Source organism: Zophobas morio, unplaced genomic scaffold (genome assembly GCF_036711695.1).
Source record: "Zophobas morio isolate AGI-343-1 ecotype UQ-CSIRO unplaced genomic scaffold, CSIRO_AGI_Zmor_V1 ptg000016l, whole genome shotgun sequence".
Lineage (NCBI taxonomy): Eukaryota > Metazoa > Arthropoda > Insecta > Coleoptera > Tenebrionidae > Zophobas > Zophobas morio.
Genome location: NW_026972121.1, coordinates 4,648,040 through 4,668,379, shown reverse-complemented (window position 1 = coordinate 4,668,379; position 20,340 = coordinate 4,648,040). Strand labels below are relative to the sequence as shown.

The window sequence follows — 20,340 nt, the reverse complement described above, 5'->3', positions numbered from 1 at the left end:
CAGAAATTCTTTAGATTTTTGAAACATAGAAATCTTACATATATTAAAGATCTCAGATATTATACAGAATCCAGAAAATCCAAATTTCCAGAGATTCAGAAATTTCAAAGTTGAGTTCCAAAGATCGTAGAAATTCTAGGTACATTAGTGGTCTCAAAGATTCAAAAGATTTTAGATTACCTAGAAATTCTCTGGACTCTCGATATTTTAAAGATCTTATAAACCCTAGAAACTCAGATTTTCCAGAGATTCTAGATATTATAAACATTCTAAAAATTCTGAATAGGGAAACTGTAGATTACAGGGATTTTAAATATATCACAGATAATACCATAAAATATCAAATCCAACAGAAATTCTCCGCCATCTTTATCTGGGAAAAATGCTTTTATTTTAATATTAATTTCTGGAAAATCAGGGAAATATCAACCTTCATTACAGATCTCAAAAATTCAGAAACTCCAGAAATTGTCGAGTTCCTTGCGATTCCAGAGTTTATTTAGATTCCAAGAATTTTTTGGGCTTTCTAGAAACTTCAGAAACTGGATAGAGGTTTTAAAGATTCAGGTATTCTAGAATTTCCTCAGATTATTGAAACCAGGATATCTTACACACAAAGTAAAGATCTTAGAGATTGTGTAGATTCCAGAAAATCCAAAATTTCTAGAGATTCAGAAATTTCAAGGTTGGGTTCCAAAGATCGTAGAAATTGTAGGCATATAAGTGGTCCCGAAGATCCAAAAGATTTTAGATTACCTAGAAATTCTATGAATTCTCGATATTTTAAAGATCTTAGAAATCCTAGAAGACCAGAAATTGAGATTCTAGATACTATAGAGATCCTAGACATTGTAAACATTCGAAGAACTTTGGTTAGGAAGATTGTAGATCCCAGGGATTTTAAATATATCACAGATAATACCATAAAACATCAACTCCAATAGAAATTCTCGTCGTGGTTATCCAGGAAAAACAAATCTTTTAATAACAATTTCTGGAAAATTACTATCCCATCACAAAAACAAACCTACATAACAAATCTCAAAAATTCAGAAATTCCAGAAATTCTAGAGTTTCTTGCTAATCTAGAAATTATAAAAATTTCAAATTTTTTTTTTTTGAGTTTCTAAAAATTCCAGAAACTCTTTGGAAGTTTTAAAGATTCAGAGTTTCCAGAAATTCTTTAGATTTTTGAAACATAGAGATCTTAGATATATTAAAGATCTTAGGGATTGTATAGATTCCAGAGAATCCAAATTTCCAGAGATTCAGAAATTTCAAAGTTGAGTTTCAAAATCGTAGAAATTCTAGGTACATTAGTGGTCTCAAAGATTCAAAATATTTTAGATTACCTAGAAATTACCTAGATTCTCGATATTTTAAAGATCTTATAAACCCTAGAAACTCAGATTTTGCAGAGATTCTAGATATCATAGAGATCTTAGACATTATAAACATTCTAAAAATTCTGAATAGGGAAACTGTAGATTCCAGGGATTTTAAATATATCACAGATAACTACTAGTTGGCCCCCTTCAGAACACAACACATTTTCATGCTTCTAGCCTGGTTTTCAAAATAACTTTTGAAAAGTTTTAATTTTTTAAAGAAATTGCCAGGTTTTTCGAAGTCACCCTTTTTTAAAAAAGTCAAAATTTTAAGAAATATAGCCTGTTTTATTCAACGTGAATACTTAACAGATAAATAACAACAGCATTAATTCATCTATTTATTTATTTGTTGTTCCTTTATATGTATAACGTTTCTAGGTACTTTTCAAGATTCTTTTTCAGGGCTCCACTCTGCAGAACTGTAAAAAGAAAGGTACAAAATTAAAAGTGAATTGGTTGCTTTAACATACATACATACATTTTGCTCCAAAAGTTATCCTTCAATGCTAGTGTTTCGAATGTAACATCCATCTCCATAACTCCATGAAGAATTAAAGAAATTTTCGAACCTCGATCAATTGCTTGATTTTTTAATATAACGTGAGGCAGTCCATCTATTGTCACCTCATTACCTACTACTAAAATAGTAGTCTGGCGCCTGCCAGCAGTGCCTCCAATTGTCACATTGAAACTCATTTTCCGTTTCTTCTTCAACATTAACTGGAATAATCTCAGTTCATTTAGAAGGCTGTTTTTTGCACCGAAACGTTTTTCTTCCATTTTTTGCTATCTGTAATTGATAAACAGCCGATATACTGAAAAGATTAGGTAGATCCCTAGATCCCTATATTTATAATAACGTGCGTTCAAAAATAGTATATTATTGGCCAAGGTTGCAGAGCTAAGCATTCTAGACCGAGCGCAAATTAGAACCCGAGACGCGCAGCGTCGAGGGCCCTGAAGCGCGAGGTCTAGAAGTGGCTTTGCAACCGTGGTTAATGTACAATTTTTTTCACTAGTAGAAACCCCAAGACAATTAACTGAAAAAATAAACGTTCAATTTTTTGACGCAACATGATTTTGTTTTGATTTCTAATCAAACTTAATCTAAATCTTCAACACAAAGAAAACCGTTTACACTTGTCGCTGAGTTAACAATTTTATGTCCCACCGTCTACCAACTACCATGCGTATACTCAAGTAATGTTAATAGCACACATTTATTCATTTTTTAAGAAATAATCACATCAAGTATTTCGTACATAACCTCAATCTTCTTTTTGAACCGGTGGTCGCAAAAGTTGAATTTGCTACCTCTAAATGATGTTGATATTACTTACCTACGCTTAAATAAAATCAAGGAGAACTATACCGTAGTCAAAATAAAGATTAACTCGAAATAAACAAAGTTTTATATAATTTGGGAGGTTATGACCGGCTCTTAGCCAATAACCCTGCGATTGCAATAACACGTGTCTTCATATAACCATGGAAATTTGACAAACATTTTTTTGTTTATAGTTTCTTATATTGAATCAGGTATAGAAACTAGACCGCTTAAATAAAAATTAATTTCAGAAAATGTCAACAAACATAACCACAGAACACAACTGCCATTTTACATTCGCGCTTGCGCATTAAGCATTATTAGCATATACTAGAACGCTAGGATACTAGGAATTTTTTCAAACTTTTTAAAAAACAGTAACAAAGAACCCGTGATTTATTAAAATTCTTTTAAAAATATATCACAAAGGGTCCCGAAATTTGTTTCATATTCTTAAAAAACACTAAGCGCCCCAGAATTCTTTCAAAATGTTCCAAAAACAAGTACAAGAAATCCCCAACAATTTTTTAAGTTCTTTCAAAAATAAAATACACTAGAGACGTCGAAGATTCTTTTATATTCTTTATTTTATTAAAAAAAACACCAGAAGTCCTTTCAGATTTTTCAAATTTTCAAAAATGGAACACAAGGGGATCTGAAGAGTCTTATAATTACCAAAAAACTCGAGACTTTTTTTCAAATTCTTTCAAAAATAAAACACAAGAGGCTCCCAAATTTCTTCCATATTCCTAAAAAAACTCTAGGCTGCCAGAAACTCTACCAAACTCTTTAAAAAACACTATCAAAGACCTCGTAATTTCCTCATTTTTTTTATAAATACAACATAAACGAAGATTTTTTTCATATTCTTAAAAAAAGAGCACTCAAGTACTTCAGAATTATTACATTTTCTTTCAAAAAGAAAAAAAAGTTCTTTCAGAAATAAAACACAAGAGACTTCGAAAAATATTTCCAACATTTAAAATATAAACCACAAAAGCTTTGTAATTCCTTCGAATTCTTTAGAAAATAAAACGCAAAGGGCTTCAAAGATACTTTCATATTTTTAAAAAAGAACCTAGAATTCTTTCAAACTTTTCCAAAAACAAAACACCGAAGGTCTCCAAAGATTTTCAAATTATTTCAGTAATAAATGACTCAGAGTCTTTCGAACTCTTAAAAAATGAGCTCCAAAGACTATTTTCAAAAAAACCCATCAATATCAGGGGTTTCCTAAGATTTTTAAAAATCTTAAAAAAAACGACAAGTGTTCTCAAGATTCTGTGAAACACTTAAAAATAAATACCAAAAGCTCCGAATTTTTTTCCAATTTTTTCAAAAATGAAACACAATCTGGTATAGTTGGGATAACATTACTGTCGAGTTCCTTGCGATTCCAGAGTTTATATAGATTCCAAGAATTTTTTGAGGTTTCTAGAAACTTCAGAAACTGGATAGTGGTTTTAAAGATTCAGGTATTCTAGAATTTCTTCAGATTATTGAAACCAGGATATCTTACACACAAAGTAAAGATCTTAGAGATTGTGTAGATTCCAGAAAACCCAAAATTTCTAGAGATTCAGAAATTTCAAGGTTGGGTTAAACAGATCGTAGAAAGGCATATTAGTGGTCCCGAAGATCCAAAAGATTTTAGATTACCTAGAAATTCCATGAATTCTAGATATTTTAAAGATCTTAGAAATCCTAGAAGATCAGAAATTGAGATTCTAGATACCATAGAGATCCTAGACATTGTAAACATTCGAAGAACTTTGGTTAGGGAAACTGTAGATCCCAGGGATTTTAAATATACAACAGATAATACCATAAAACATCAACTCCACCAGAAATTCTTCGTCATCGTTATCCAGGAAAAACAAATTTTTTAATAACATTTTCTGGAAAATTACTATCCCATCACAAAAACAAACCTACATAACAAATCTCAAAAATTCAGAAATTCCAGAAATTCTAGAGTTTCTTGCTAATCTAGATATAAAAATTTCAAATTTTTTTTTTTGAGATTCGAAAAACTCCAGAAACTCTTTGGAAGTTTTAAAAATTCAGAGTTTCCAGAAATTCTTTAGATTTTTGAAACACAGATATCTTACATATATTAAAGATCTCAGAGATTATACAGATTCCAGAAAATCCAAATTTCCAGAGATTCAGAAATTTCAAAGTTCAGTTCCAAAGATCGTAGAAATTCTAGGTACATTAGTGGTCTCAAAGATTCAAAAGATTTTAGATTACCTAGAAATTCTCTGGATTCTCGATATTTTAAAGATCTTATAAACCCTAGAAACTCAGATTTTGCAGAGATTCTAGATATCATAAACATTCTAAAAATTCTGAATAGGGAAACTGTAGATTACAGGGATTTTAAATATATCACAGATAATACCATAAAATATCAAATCCAATAGAAATTCTCCGTCATCTTTATCCAGGAAAAATGCTTTTATTTAAATATTAATTTCTGGAAAATTAGGGAAATCAACTTTAATTACAGATCTCAAAAATCCCAAAAATCCAGAAACTCCAGAAATTGTCGAGTTCCTTGCGATTCCAGAGTTTATATAGATTCCAAGAATTTTTTGGGCTTTCTAGAAACTTCAGAAACTGGATAGAGGTTTTAAAGATTTAGATATTCCAGAAATTCTTCAGATTATTGAAACCTAGATATCTTACACAACAACTAAAGATCTTAGAGATTGTGTAGATTCCAGAAAATCCAAAATTTCCAGAGATTCAGAAATTTCAAGGTTACGTTCCAAAGATTGTACAAATTCTAGGCATATTAGTGGTCCCAAAGATCCGAAAGATTTTAGATTACCTAGAAATTCTATGAATTCTCGATATTAGAACCCTAGAAGATCAGAGATTGAGATTCTAGATACCATAGAGATCTTAGAAATTGTAAACATTCGAAGAACTTTGGTTAGGGAAACCGTAGATCCCAGGGATTTTAAATATATCGCAGATACTACCATAAAAAATCTATTCTTCGCCATCCTCATCCAGGAAAAACTAATTTTTTTAATAACAATTTCTGGAAAATTACCATCCCATCACAAAAAAAAAATCATAACAGATACGAAAAATTCAGAAATTCCAGAAATTCTCGAGTTTCTTGCTATTCTAGAGATTAAAAAATTTCAAAATTTTTTTTTGAGATTCTAGAAGCGCCAGAAACTATTTGGAAGTTTTAAAGATTCAGAGATTCCAGACATTCTTTAGATTTTTGAAACATAGAGATCTTACATATATTACAGATCTTAGAGATTGTACAGATTCCAGAAAATTCAAATTTACAGAGATTCAGAAATTTCAAGGTTACGTTCCAAAGATTGTACAAATTCTAATCATATTAGTGGTTCCAAAAGTTCAAAAGATTTTAGATTACCTAGAAATACTATGAATTCTCGATAATTTAAAGATCTTATAAACCCTAGAAGCTTAGATATTGCAGAGATTCTAGATGTCATAGAGATCTTAGACATTGTAAACATTCCAAGGATTCAAACTGCAGATTTCAGGAGTTTTAAAAATATCACAGATAATACCATAAAATATCAAATCCAATAGAACTTCTCCGCCATCTTTATCCAGGAAAAAGTCACTTTTTAATAAAAATTTCTGGACAGTTACCATCACATAAGGGAAGACAAACCGTCAATACAAATTTCAAAAATTCAGAGATTCCAAAAACTTTTTCATTTTTTGCGATTCTAGAGATTATATAGATTCCAATCATTTTTTGGAAATTCTAAAAACTCCAGAAGCTGGATGGAAATTTTAAAAATTCAAGGATTCCAGAAATTCTTCAGATTATTGAAATCTGGATATCTTACATATAGTAAAGATCTTTGCGATTGTGTAGATTCTAGAAAATCCAAATTTCCCAGAAATTTAGAAATTTCAATGTTGGGTTCCAAAAATCATAGAAATTCTAGGGATATTAGTGGAACTAAAGATCCAAAAGATTTTAGATTACCTAGAAATCCTAGGAATTCTCGATATTTTAAAGATCTTAGCAATTCCAGCAGCTCAGAGGTTCCAAAGATTCTAGATACCATAGAGATTTTAGACATTACAAAGATTCCAAGAATCTTATCTTATCTTATCTGTTCTTATCCAAGAAAGAAGCATTTTTTTTAATGACAATTTGTAGAAAATTACCATTCCATAAGGGAATAAACCGTCAATACATATTTCAGAAATTCAGAGATTCCAGAAGTTTTTGAATTCTTTGTGATTCTAGAGATTATTTAGATTCCAAGATTTTTTTTGGAGATTCTAGAAAGTCCAGAAACTTGATGGAAGTATTAAAGATTCAGAGACACCAGAAATTCTTCAGATTATTAAAACCTGGATATCTACATATACTAAAGATCTTAGAGTTTGTGTAGATTACAGAAAATCCAAAATTTCCAGAGATTCAGAAATTTCAGGGTTGGGTTAAAAAAATCGTAGAAATTCTAGGCATATTAGTGGTTCCATAGATCCAAAAGATTTCAGATTACCTAGAAATCCTATATATTCTCGAAATTTTAAAAATCTTAGAAACCCTAGAAGCTCAGAGATTGCAGAGATACTAGATACCATAGAGATCTTAGATATTATAAACCTTCCAAGAATTCTGGTTATTGAAGCTGTAGATTTACGGTATTTTAAATATATCACAGATAATACCATAAAATATCAAATCCAATAGAAATTCTTCGCCATTCTGATTTATGGAAAAGCGTTTTTTTGAATAACAATTTCTGGAATATTACCATCGCGTCAAGGAAATAAACCTTCATTACAGATCCCAAAAATTCAGAAATTGCAAAAATTCTTGAATTCCTTGCGATTCTAGAGATTATATAGATTCCAAGAATTTTTTTGTAGATTCTAGAAACTCCAAGAACTGGATGGAACTTTTAAAGATTGAGAGATTCCAGAAATTCTTCAGATTATTGAAACCTGGAGATTTGCATGTACTAAAGATTCTAGAAATTGTGTAGATTCCAGAAAATCCAAAATTTGCACAGATTCAGAAATTTCAAGGTTGTGTTCCAAAGATCGTAGAAATTCTAAGGATATTAGTGGTCCCAAAGATCCAAGAGATTTTAGATTACCTAGACATCCTATGAATTCTCGATGTTTTAAAAATCTTAGAAACCCTAGAACCTCAGAGATTGCAGAAAATCTAGATACCATAGAGGTCTTAGACATTATTAACATTCCAAAAATCCTGGTTAGGGAGACTGTAGATTTCAGGAATTTTAAATATATCACAGATAATACCATAAAATATCAAATCCAGTAGAAATTATCCATCATCCTTATACACGAAAATGACTTTTTTTTTTTAAACAATTTCTGGAAAATTACCATCCCACAAGGAAACAAACCGTTAATACAGATTTCAATAATTCAGAGATTCCAGAATTTTTTTTATTCTTTGAGATTTTAGAGACTGTATAAATTCCAAGAAATCTTTTGGAAATTCTAGAAACTTCAGATACTAGATGCAAGTTTTAAGGATTCAGATATTCCAGAAATTCTTCAGATTATTGAAACCTGGAGACCTTATATGTACTAAAATTTTTACAGATTGTGTAGATTCTAGAAAATCGAAAATTTCCAGAAATTCTGAAATTTCAACGTTGTGTTCCAAAATATCCAATAGATTTTCTATTACCTAGAAATCCTATGAAATCTCGATATTTTAAAGATCTTGCAGAGATTCTAGATACCATAGAGAATACCATAAAATATCAAATCCAATACAAATTCTCCGCCATCCTTTTCCAGAAAAAAAACCGATTTTTCTTTGAATGACAATTTCTGGAAAATTACTATTCCATCAGGGATACAAACCTTCATTACAGATCTCAAAAATTCGGAAATTCCATAAATTATTGAGTTTCTTGTGGTTCTAGAGATTATATAGATTACAAGATTTTTTTTGGAAATTCTAAAAAGTCCAGAAAAATGGAAGTTTTGAAAATTCAGAGATTCCAGATATTCTTTAGATTATTGAAACCTAGAAATGTTAGATGTATTAAAGATCTTAGAGATTGTGTAGAATCCAGAAAATCCAAAATTTCCAAAAAATCGGAAATTTCAAAGTTGGTTTCCAGAGATCGTAGATATTCTAGGCATATTTGTGGTCAGAAAGATCCAAAAGATTTTAGTTACCTAGAAATCATATGAATTCTCGATCTTAGAAATCTTAGAAATTTAGAGATTGCTGAGATTCTAGATGCCATTGAGATCTTAAGACATTACAAATAGTCCAAGGATTCTAGTTAAAAAAACTGTAGCTTCCAAGAATTTTAAAGATACCACAAATAACACCACAAAATATCAAATCAACTAGAAAATCTTTGCCATTCGTGGTTATAAGAATGTTGATGAGTTGAACAACCATACACAGAAAAAGGGCAATTATTTTTTTTTTTTTAATAACAATTTCTAAAAAATTACCGTGGCATCAGGGAAGCAATCATTCATTACGAATCTCAAAATTCTTGAGTGTTTTGAGGTTCCAGATTCAATCTTTTTGGAGAATCTAAAAACTCCAAATCCTGGAAGGAAGTTTTTCGAGATTCAGAAATTTTTCAGATTCTTGAAACCTAGAGTTCTTAGATACAGTAGAGATTTTAGAGATTGTGAAGATTCTAGAGAATCCAAAAATTCCAGAAATTCAGAAATTTCAAGGTTCGGTTCTAGGGATCGTAGAAATTCTAGACATGTTTGAGGTCACAGAGATCCCAAAGATATTAAACAACCTAAAAATCGTACCAAATCTCGATATTTTAAAGATCCTAAAAACGCAAACAATGTTCCGGAATTAATCCTCAGCGGATTTGGTTAACATTTAAAGATGACGCCATTAAAATTTCGACGGGGATGACGGTTAGTGCTTAAAAATAACCCATTTATGAAGCAAATAACAATTCTAATTAGTAAGACTTCCTTGAAACCTTATCAACACAAACGCTTACTAAACACAGTAAGTATTTGTCCATAGTTTCGGTGCAGCAACAAAATTATCTTCCCACATTGTGCGCCTTGACCACAGCAGTGTGAAAAACCCATAACATCACTCCAACCATGGAAACGAAAACATATCGCGCATATTAAATTGCTACTAACTCTCATTATCAATATCGTTTTCAATGTCGTTCTCCTAAGCTCCAACCAATAAACAAACCACCAACACATTTTTTCCCATTGATGACTCATCCGCAAACAAACTGAGCATTTTGCGTCCATTAGAAAGCAAATTCAATTTCACCATGGGATTACGCCATAGGTAATTAGCACACAGTGTAACAGCATCCACGATCAAAGACCTCTTTGTACTGTACTTCTTCATCCGAAGTCATAAATCTACAAACGTAATAAAACGCAAGTCTGTGAGATTATTTCTCAATTACGAGCACTAAATTATTGGTGCGATTGTGATCATCGCATGCCTTGAATTTACGGACTAAATTTATGATAAATCGTTACGCCCAGGTCATTTCTTTGTTGAAAGTGGTGTGATGGTGGTACCCACATTGTGGTAATGATCATCAGTATTTAGAGTTTAGGACGTCAGACGTTGCGTCATGCGTTAAACGTTTTTCCTGTTTGACATTTAATTTTAGTCCCCACCGAAAACTCGATGACGTCATGGCGAAATTATTTAACGCTTGAGTTCCGTCGCGCGAATTTGAAGATACAATTTATGAAAAGTGGAGATGAAACCGATACGGTTTGCACAATAGTGAAAGTATGAGTAAAAATTTTGTTTGCGTATGAGCAAGTAATAAATAAAATTATCAGCAGCATCTAAAGTGGTCTTATTTCACGACTGGCTCGAACAAAAGAAACGAAATATTTGCATGTCCTGTTAGTCTTTTACGATGACAAGACACAGTGTAATAAAACGACAATTAAACACACGCTGGAAAAATTCCGGAATTCACTACAGTTAACTAGGTGTTAAAACGGCCTTTTATTCGGGTTTTCTCTACAATTAATGCATAGTTGTACTTAGTTACAGTGTTTTTCGTCTTTCTGCTTCAATGATCCACACATAATATACAACTATTTGCATATTTGTTTAAAGAGAGACAAAAATCCGGTCAATTTTTAGATAATGATTACTGTAATCGGGGTGAACGAGGCGAGACGTTTCTTTTTCTTTAACAAATTGTCGGCGTTTTGACGGCGGAATTATGTGTAATTTAGTACTAAAGGAAACGCTTCGCTGATTTAGTTGTAACATAAAATATTTCCTCTAGCAAACACGAAAATGTCGTTTCGTAAGAACAGGCTTGATCTCGTTTTCTCCGGTTTCCTTGTTGCTATGTTGTTTTTACTAAATTAATTTATGCATCACCATTTTTGTCTTTTGATTTTATTGAAATAATTTTGACGCTTTTTTAAGAGTTTGAAAGAATCTTGGAGTTCTTGTGTTTTTTGAAGATTCTGGTGTTTTTTAGAATTCAAAAAAATCTCGAAGGCCTCTGCTCTTTTGTTTTTGAAAAATTTTGAAAGAATCTTGGGGGAAACTGGTGCTATATTTTTGAAAAAATTGATTGAATTTTGGGGTCCTTTGAGACTTTTTCAATAGTTTGAAAGAATTTCGGAGTCCCTAATGTCCTTTTTTTGAAAATTCAAAAGAACTTTGGTCTTTAAACAAATTTAGAACGTTTTGAGATCCCTAGAGCTTTTTTTTAATGAATCTGAACGAATTTTGAAAGCCCCAATTAAAAAAAGTATTTAGCACCTCTAGGGACTTTTTTTAAGAAATTCGAAAAATTTTTGGGAGTCTGATACTTTCATTTTGACTAACTCTTGAGAGCTCTTGCTGTTTTTCTCTTAGGCTTCTTTGTGACTTCTTTTTTAGAATATGAAAGAATCTTGAGGATCCTACTGTTTCAATTTTGAAATCTTTTTTTAAATCTTGTCTCTAAAAAAATCTGAACGAATTTTGCTAGCCATTTTTTGAGAAAATTTAAAGAATTTTAGCAGCTGTTGCTATTTAGTTTAGCAAGATTCTCCCCATAGTGTCTTTTTTTGAAGGAATTTGAAAGAATTTTGAGAGCCTCTGCTATTTTCATTTTAAAAATTTAGAAAAAATCTGGGGTCAACTGTAATTTTTTTTAAGAATTTAAAATAATGTTGGGATCGAACTGTCGTCTGTCTTCTGGTTGTTGGCGATTAAAAAAAATTGGGGTTCCTGTGGTTTGTTTTATGAAGAATTTGAAAAAATCTTGAGGGACCCTGCTATTTTAATTAGTTTTTTTTTAAGTTTTGTGTTCTCAAATGTCTTTTTTTAATAAATTTGAAGGAATACAAGGATTATGATGTCTTGTTTTTGTAAAAATTTTGAAAAAATGTTGAGAGCTTCGCTGGTTTTTATTTTGGCTCCTTGGTGACTTTTTTCAGAATTGGAAAAAATCTTAAGGATTGTGGTGTTTTTTTTTTTCAAAATTCAAGAAAATCTCGAAGGCCTCTGCTCTTTTGTTTTTGAAAAACTTTGAAAGAATCTTAGGGGTCCCTTGTAGTTTTCTTTAAAATAATTTAAAAGAATCTTGAACGAATTTGGTGGCCACTGGTGTCGTGTTGTTTGAGAAAATTTGAAACTCTTGGGAGAAACTGGTAATTTATTTTTGAAAAAAATTAAAGAATACTGCGATCCTTTGAGACTTTTTTCAAGAGTTTGAAAGAATTTTGGAGTCCCTAGTGTTCTTTTTTTGAAAATTCAAAAGAAGTTTGGCCTCTGCTGTTTTCATGCCCAAAAACTTTAAAAGAATCTTAGATTCTTAGGGTCTTTAAATAAATTTAAAACGTTTTGGGATTTTTTTTTAATCTGAACGAATTTTGGTAGCCACTGGAGTCTTGTTTTTGAAAAAGTTTAAAGAATCTTAGCAGCCGCTGGTGTTTGGTTTTTGCAAGATTTTCCCCCTAGTGTCTTTTTGAAGGAATTTGAAAGAATTTTGGGAGCCTGTACTATTTTATTTTGAAAAATTTTGAAAAAATCTGAGGTCAAGTGTAATTTTTTTAAAGAATTTGAAATAATATAGGGATCGGGCTGTCGTCGGCGATTTAAAAAAAATCTTGGGATTTCTTGTGATTTGTTTAAGAAAAAATTTGTTTGAAAAATTTTGCAAAAAATTTCGTGTTTTTATATTGGGCCCTTTGTGACTTTTTTCAGAATTTGGAAAAATGTTAAGAATCCTGTTATTTTCATTTTTAAAAAATAAAAAAATCTTGTGGATCTTGGCGTGTTTTTGAGAATTCAAGAGAATCTCGAAGGCCTCTACAATTTTGTTTTTGAAAAACATTGAAAGAATCTTGGAGTACCTTGTGTTTTTCCTTAAAAGAAAAGAATTTAAAAGAATCTGGCCACTGGTGTCTTGTTTTTGAGAAAATTTAAAAGGATCTTAAGAGGTTTTTGGATTTTGCAAAATTAAAAAAATATATTAGAATCCCAGTGTCTTTTTTCTGAGGAATTTGTAATTTTTGGAGCCTCCGCTGTTTTCATTTTGAAAAATTTTGAAAAATTCTTGGGGTCAAGTGCAGTTTTTGTAAGTATTTAAAATAATTTTGGGATCTGACTATCGTCTGCCTTCTGTTTGTCGGTGATTAAAAAAAAATTTGGAGTTGCTTGATGTATATTTTTGAAAGAATTTGAAAAAAATTAAAATTTTGAAATTTTTTGTTGTTATAATTAAAAAACAAATTGAAATTTTGTGGTCAAGTGGCTTTTTTCAAGAACTTGAAAGAATCTTAAATGCCCTTGATGTCTTGTTTATGAAAAAAATTTGAAAAATCTCGAGGGGTCCCCCTGTTTTTGTCTTGGGTTCCTCTGTGACTTATTATCAAAATTTGAAAGAATCTTGAGGATCCTGATGAATTTTGAAAAATTTTGGAATCTTGGGGATCCTGGTCACTTTTTTTTAGAATTCAAAAGAATCTACAGTGCTTCGACTGTTTTGGTTCTGAAAAACGCTTGGGCTCCCTTGTGTCTTTTTTAAAAAGAATTTAAATAATCGAGAGATCCATAAAAAAATCTGGACGAATTTCGGAGGCCACTAGTGTCTTGTTTTTCAAAAAATTTAAGAGAATTTTGGGGTCAAGGGTAATTTTTTTTAAAGAATTTAAAATAATCTTGACCTGACCTGACCTGACCTGACCTGACCTGACCTGACCTGACCTGACTATTGTTTGTGTTCTGCCTGTTGGAGACCAAAAAAAAATCTTGGGCTTCGCCGTGGTTTGTTTTAGAAAGAATTTGAAAAAATCTTGAGGGATCCTGCTGTTTTAATTTATTTTTTTTGTAAAGTCTTGTAGTGCAAAGTGATTAATGAATTTGAAAGAATCTTGGTGGCCCCGTATGTCTTGTTTTTGAAAAAATTTTGAAAAAATCTTGAGAGCTCCTCTTGTTTTTGTCTTTGTGAATTTTTTTCAGAATTTGAAAAAATGTTGATTCAGAATCCTGATATCTTCATTTTTAAAAATAAACAGCAATTTTGGTAATCTTGATGTTTTTTTCAGAATTCAAGAGAATCCTGGAGGCGTCTGCTCTTTTGTTTTTGAAAAATTTTTAAAGAATCTTGGATCCCTTAAAAAAATCGGAACGAATTTTGGAGGCCACTGGTGTCTTGTTTTTGAAAAAATCTGAAAGAATCTAAAGAGGCGTTTGGATTTTGCAAAATTAAAAAAAAATATTAGAATTCCAGTGTCTTTTTTTTAAGGAATTTGAAATTTTTGGAGCCTCCGCTATTTTCATTTTGAAAAATTTTGAAAAAGTCTTGGGGTCAAGTATAATTTTTTAAAGCATCTATAATAATTTTGGGATCTGACTATCGTCTGTCTTCTGTCTGTTGGACATTAAAAAAAAATCTTGGAGTTGCTTGCAGTTTATTTTTTAAAGAATTTGGAAAAATTAAAAATTTTGAAATTTTTTGTTGTTTCAGTTAAAAAAAAAAAAATAGAAGTTTTGTGGTACAAGTGTCTTTGTTCAAGAATTTGAAAGAATCTTGGAGGCCCCTGATGTCTTGTTTTTGAAAAAAAAATTGAAACAATCTTGAGAGCTCCTCTTGTTTTTGTTTTGGACTCTTTTGTGACTTTTTGAAAAAATGTTAAGAATCCTGCTATTTTCATTTTTAAAAATAAACAACTATTTTGGTAATCTTGGTGTTTTTTTCAGAATTCAAAAGAATCCTGAAGGCGTCTGCTCTTTTGTATTTGAAAAACTTTGAAAGAATCTTGGATCCCTTAAAAAAATCAGAACGAATTTTGGAGGCCACTGGTGTCTTGTTTTTGAAAAAAATCTGAAAGAATCTTAAGAGGCGTTTGGATTTTGCAGAATTAAAAAAAAATGTTAGAATCCCAGTGTGTTTTTTTAAGGAATTTGGAATTTTTGGAGCCTCCGCTATTTTCATTTTGAAAAATTTTGAAAAAGTCTTGAGGTCAAGTATAATTTTTTAAAGCATCTATAATAATTTTGGGATCTGACTATCGTCTGCCTTCTGTCTGTTGGACATTAAAAAAAAATCTTGGAGTTGCTTGCAGTTTATTTTTTAAAGAATTTGGAAAAATTAAAAATTTTGAAATTTTTTGTTGTTTCAGTTAAAAAAAAATAATAGAAGTTTTGTGGTACAAGTGTCTTTGTTCAAAAATTTGAAAGAATCTTGGAGGCCCCTAATGTCTTGTTTTTGAAAAAAAAAAAATTGAAAAAATCTTGAGAGCTCCTCTTGTTTTTGTTTTGGACTCTTTTGTGACTTTTTGAAAAAATGTTAAGAATCCTGCTATTTTCATTTTTAAAAGTAAACAACAATTTTGGTAATCTTGGTGTTTTTTTCAGAATTCAAGAGAATCCTGGAGGCGTCTGCTCTTTTGTTTTTGAAAAACTTTGAAAGAATCTTGGGTCCCTTAAAAAAATCGGAACGAATTTTGGAGGCCACTGGTGTCTTGTTTTTGAAAAAATCTGAAAGAATCTTAAGAGGCGTTTGGATTTTGCAAAATTTAAAAAAATATATTAGAATCCCAGTGTCTTTTTTTTAAGGAATTTGGAATTTTTGGAGCCTCCGCTATTTTCATTTTGAAAAATTTTGAAAAAGTCTTGGGGTCAAGTATAATTTTTTAAAGCATCTATAATAATTTTGGGATCTGACTATCGTCTGTCTTCTGTCTGTTGGACATTAAAAAAAAATCTTGGAGTTGCTTGCAGTTTATTTTTTAAAGAATTTGGAAAAAATAAAAATTTTGAAATTTTTTGTTGTTTCAGTTAAAAAAAAATAATAGAAGTTTTGTGGTACAAGTGTCTTTGTTGAAGAATTTGAAAGAATCTTGGAGGCCCCTGATGTTTTGTTTTTGAAAAAAAAATTGAAAACATCTTGAGAGCTCCTCTTGTTTTTGTTTTGGACTCTTTTGTGACTTTTTGAAAAAATGTTAAGTATCCTGCTATTTTCATTTTTAAAAATAAATAACAATTTTGGTAATCCTGGTGTTTTTTTCAGAATTCAAGAGAATCCTGAAGGCATCTGCTGTTTCGTTTTTGAAAAACTTTGAAAGAATCTTGGGTCCCTTAAAAAAATCTGAACGAATCTTGGAGGTCACTGGTGTGTTGTTTTTGAAAAAATTTGAAAGAATCTTAAGAGCCGCTGGTTTTTGCAAAATTTAAACCAATATGTCTTTTTTGAAGAAATTTTGGAAACCTCTCCTTTTTTATTTTGGAAAATTTTGAAAAAATCAATTTTTAAAAAAATTGAAAATAATCTCGGGAACTGACTGTCGTCTGTCTTCTGTCTGTTGGCGATTAAAAAAAAACTTGGAGAGAGAATTTGAAAAAATTTTGAATTTTGAAATTTGTTGCCGTTTTAATTAAAAAGAAATAAATAAAAGTTTTGTGACCCCAAGTGTCTTGTTTTTGAAAGAATTTGAAAAATCTTAAATGAAAACTGGTGTTTAATTTTTGAAAAAAATTTGAAAAATCTTGATTCAAAGTTCATTCCAAACAAAATTGTGTTGACATAGACCTAGACCCTAATGTGTTTGCTTGCGCAATACCTCATTACAATAACACTCTAAAATCAGCTTATTGTTTGCCTCCAATTGTTCATAAAACAACTACCACACTACAGAATTCTTTACAACGTTTGAGCTTGTCATGTCTTTTTTGCACACTTAATGAGCCAAGAAACGGAATAGTTCAGACAGAACATGCACCCGAACCTTGAAATTTACACAAAACTTGACTCCTGTTCTAACGGACCCACTACTTGACAAACACTGATTCAACTTCAAGTTTTATTCTCTTTATAAAATACCAACGAACACAAATTCCTGAGGTATGACGACGACCCGAGTTATTCCATTGTTCGCAGTCACCCGAACAGTGGTACCACCAGTTTCCCTTAAAAATTGTCAAAGTGTCAGGGCTTGTCAATCTGTGACTAACTATTCGGGGGGTTTCGTTAAATTTCCGTTAACAAAATTGGTCGTAATGGAGCTAGTATCAGCCCCAGATCCCCACTTCATTCCAGGGTAAAAGCACCCACGTCGAGGACACAATTTATCTTTTTCGTTACAGATACACCGGGTTTTGCCCCCAGTACAAGTACCGCATTGGAGACACTTACGGTACTACCACTCATAAACTCCTCCTAGACCCGACTGTACACCATGCGGAAAAACTCGTTCTGTCGGATAGGCTAGCCGACGATTACCAGGTAACTTCCAGAATTTAAACCCTCAGTACTTATTATTGTAGGTGGTACGACCGCCACAACGCGACATCGACATCGTAAACGCCCGAGCTGTGACCAACGACACCATCTACAAACACCCAATAATCCCCGGCTACGAAGGTACTTCCCCCTTGTGCACACACCCACCTGAAGTACTCTTCCAGGTTTCGTACCAAGAGAACACAACCTCATGGGCCAACGCTTCACGGTTCAAGCAACCGAAGCCCTAGCCGAGTTCGAGAAGCTTCAAAGCGCCGATAAACAAGCCCTTCACGAGTTGTTGCGAATAGGAGCGGTGCAAGACGCGAAGTGGTACCCCAACACCCTTTCCGACAGAGAGGTACCCCATTTTCGGTGTTTCTTCAAATTTTAGTTGTGTTTTAGTTGACTAGTACTCAATTCAAACTACCTTTAACCGACGTACGACCCGAATGTGCCGGTATTTTGAGGAACCTTCCCCAAGTGGAAGCACCTCTTACGCCCCCACGACACTCACCTAGTCCCTACTTCATGGATAACACCGATCCCGAAAAGTACTTCAAAAAAGGTTCGTTTGTTTTACTGTCACTAAAGTCAAAATCGTAAGTCAGAATCGTCATGTACGAGAAGATTTATAATAGTTTTATACAGAACCAGCGCTATGGTAGTGTGGTGGTACCTTTTGGTGATTTATTGTTTGGGTGTAGGTTTTGCAGGGCATGTACCTTTCGGGTACGCCGCGTTCGGCAAGACCAACGAAGCGATGACTAACAGTACCTTGTGTGACTTCACGTCTAACTATCGCAAGAGATTGAGTACCGAGTGGGCACCGGTTACCATCAGTCGCGCCGATCCTCCTCTTTTGATCAAACCGACGGAGATTTACCACAAACATATCGGGCAACTACCCAACTACGGCGGGCATATTCCGGGAGCCATCTTCAGGTGGGTACTAGTTGTGAGTACTCAAAGCAAAAGACGGTTTCCCGTTTCAGGTTTGGAAAAACGTACGGGAATGACTCACGAGACGCGAAAAGGTGGCTGAGAGGGGACTACAACTAAGATTTACACAAGTACGATTTTTATAAATCTTGAGGTACTACAACAATTTACGAACGATTAGTTTAATTGGAGTTTCCAGTTTCTAAATGCCTGTGCTGCTTTATCTAAGTAAGCGTCCGTCTGGAAAAAAGGAAATAAAAACTGGTTTACATAGAGTGGTGGTCGTACTTTTACAAAGCAGTACCGGACGTAGTTTTCTCCTATATGTTTGTGCTCTTTGCTGTAGAAAGGCGAGATTGGTATCCCTTGAACGCCGACGTTCTTGGTCATCCACTTAGTGAATCGGTAGTCCTTGAATTCGTCGGGTTCGGTACTCAAGTCGATGTGTTTCTCTACGGGTACTACTTACAGAGGGTGTAATAAAAGGGTGCTTTGCTTACCCAAGGGTGACCAATTTGCGACCATGAAGTACCCGCCATCGGGCTTAATAGGTTTTAACCCAGTACTACTCAACATGTCGTACACGAAGTCTCGCTTGGTCTCGAAGTCTTTGGCTGACGATTTTAAGTAACTCTCGGTGGTACCAAGTCGCGCCAGCTCTTTTTCCACACAAATGGCCCCAACTTCCTACAATAGTACCACAGTAGTAACCAGAAATGGGTTATGGGTCAACCACCTGAAGAAAAGTATTGCCAGCCCTGACACTACTGAAATGAATCAGCTGCAAATTGGCTATTAAGTGTGAGGGACCATAAGCCCACCCTAGTTTCCATCCAGTGGCAGCAAAAATTTTTCCGGCGGTACAAACCGTGATGGTCCTTTCCCACATATCCGGCAGACTTGCTAAACAACAAATCAAAACCATTCGAGACAAAAAATGAAAACATACCCATTGACACGTGTTTTTTGGACCCATACACCAAAAATTGGTAAACTTCGTCCGAAATACATACAACGTTCCATTTTTTGCAAAGCCGGGCAATCTGACTCAGTTCTTCGTACGTGAAGACTTTCCCCAATGGGTTATGTGGGGTGTTAACAATGATGGCTTTAGTTTTGGTGTTAAACAGACTTTCTAAGTGATCGTAGTCTAAAACCCAGTCGTTCGTTTGAGTACCGTCTGTGTTTTCTTTCTACAAGGACAAGTATAGTCGAACTATTGACGATTGTAGTTGGGTTTGTAAAACGTGATTACTGGTTTTAGTGGTACGAAACGTGGAATGCCGCCAGCTGTTCTAACATTGTGTTCAAAACACTCGAAAAATGGTTCCATGATGATGACTTCGTCTCCTGTGTCCACGGTTGCCATTATTGCCAAAAATAGGGCATGGTAGGCACCCAGTGTTGCCATTATTTCGCTGTGAGGGTTAATTTCTCGACCAATCAGAGTGGAGTGTAGATTAGAAAGGGCAGCAACGAGTCTCGGGTGGCCCTTAATTCTTTATTTTGTCAAAAACTAGTGGTAGTTGGGTAGTACTTACCGCTCCCCTAGTGTATTGATAAATTTCATTGTTGGTACTACCAGCCGCTTCTTTAAAAGCGTCTAGTACGAAATCGGGTGGCAGAAAATCGGGACTACCAATCCCTAAATCAATGGGTTTATATTTGCGAGCAAGTTCGAAGTATTCGATCCTATAAAACACAAATAGTGAAGTATTACTGGTTGCCTACACCCTACCAAAGTTGTTTGTTTCGCAGTTGGTAACGTCCAGGGAGAACAAATTTATCCCGATAATCAGACATGACGATTTTTAAGTCACACAACCCGTGGAAAATGAGTCAAATTCACTGGAAAACCTGTCGTGTACAAAGATAAAACGTTATCTGACACTATGACTTGCATGTTTTTTTTTGCCAAAAAACAACGCGATCTGTCAAGGTCGGATTTAAAGTG

The 20,340-nt window shown here is 33.0% G+C and overlaps 2 protein-coding genes across 2 annotated transcripts; one reads left to right on the top strand and one right to left on the bottom strand.

Annotated features, from left to right (window-relative positions):
- Positions 1-17,126: 17,126 nt before the first annotated feature.
- Positions 17,127-18,661, top strand: LOC135129610 (CIMIP2 protein CG18335-like). Its single transcript, XM_064056811.1, has 7 exons — positions 17,127-17,262; positions 17,309-17,447; positions 17,489-17,585; positions 17,630-17,805; positions 17,850-18,012; positions 18,152-18,389; positions 18,440-18,661. Exons 1-7 carry the CDS (start codon positions 17,222-17,224, stop codon positions 18,504-18,506), a joined length of 921 nt encoding a protein of 306 aa, XP_063912881.1. The 5' UTR covers positions 17,127-17,221; the 3' UTR covers positions 18,507-18,661.
- LOC135129607 (kynurenine aminotransferase-like) lies at positions 18,509-20,312 on the bottom strand. The gene is made up of 8 exons (XM_064056807.1): positions 20,125-20,312; positions 19,928-20,078; positions 19,642-19,878; positions 19,336-19,579; positions 19,123-19,289; positions 18,887-19,073; positions 18,675-18,838; positions 18,509-18,626 (listed from the first exon to the last, which is right to left on the bottom strand). Exons 1-8 carry the CDS (start codon positions 20,187-20,189, stop codon positions 18,564-18,566), a joined length of 1,278 nt encoding a protein of 425 aa, XP_063912877.1. The 5' UTR covers positions 20,190-20,312; the 3' UTR covers positions 18,509-18,563.
- Positions 20,313-20,340: the final 28 nt, after the last annotated feature.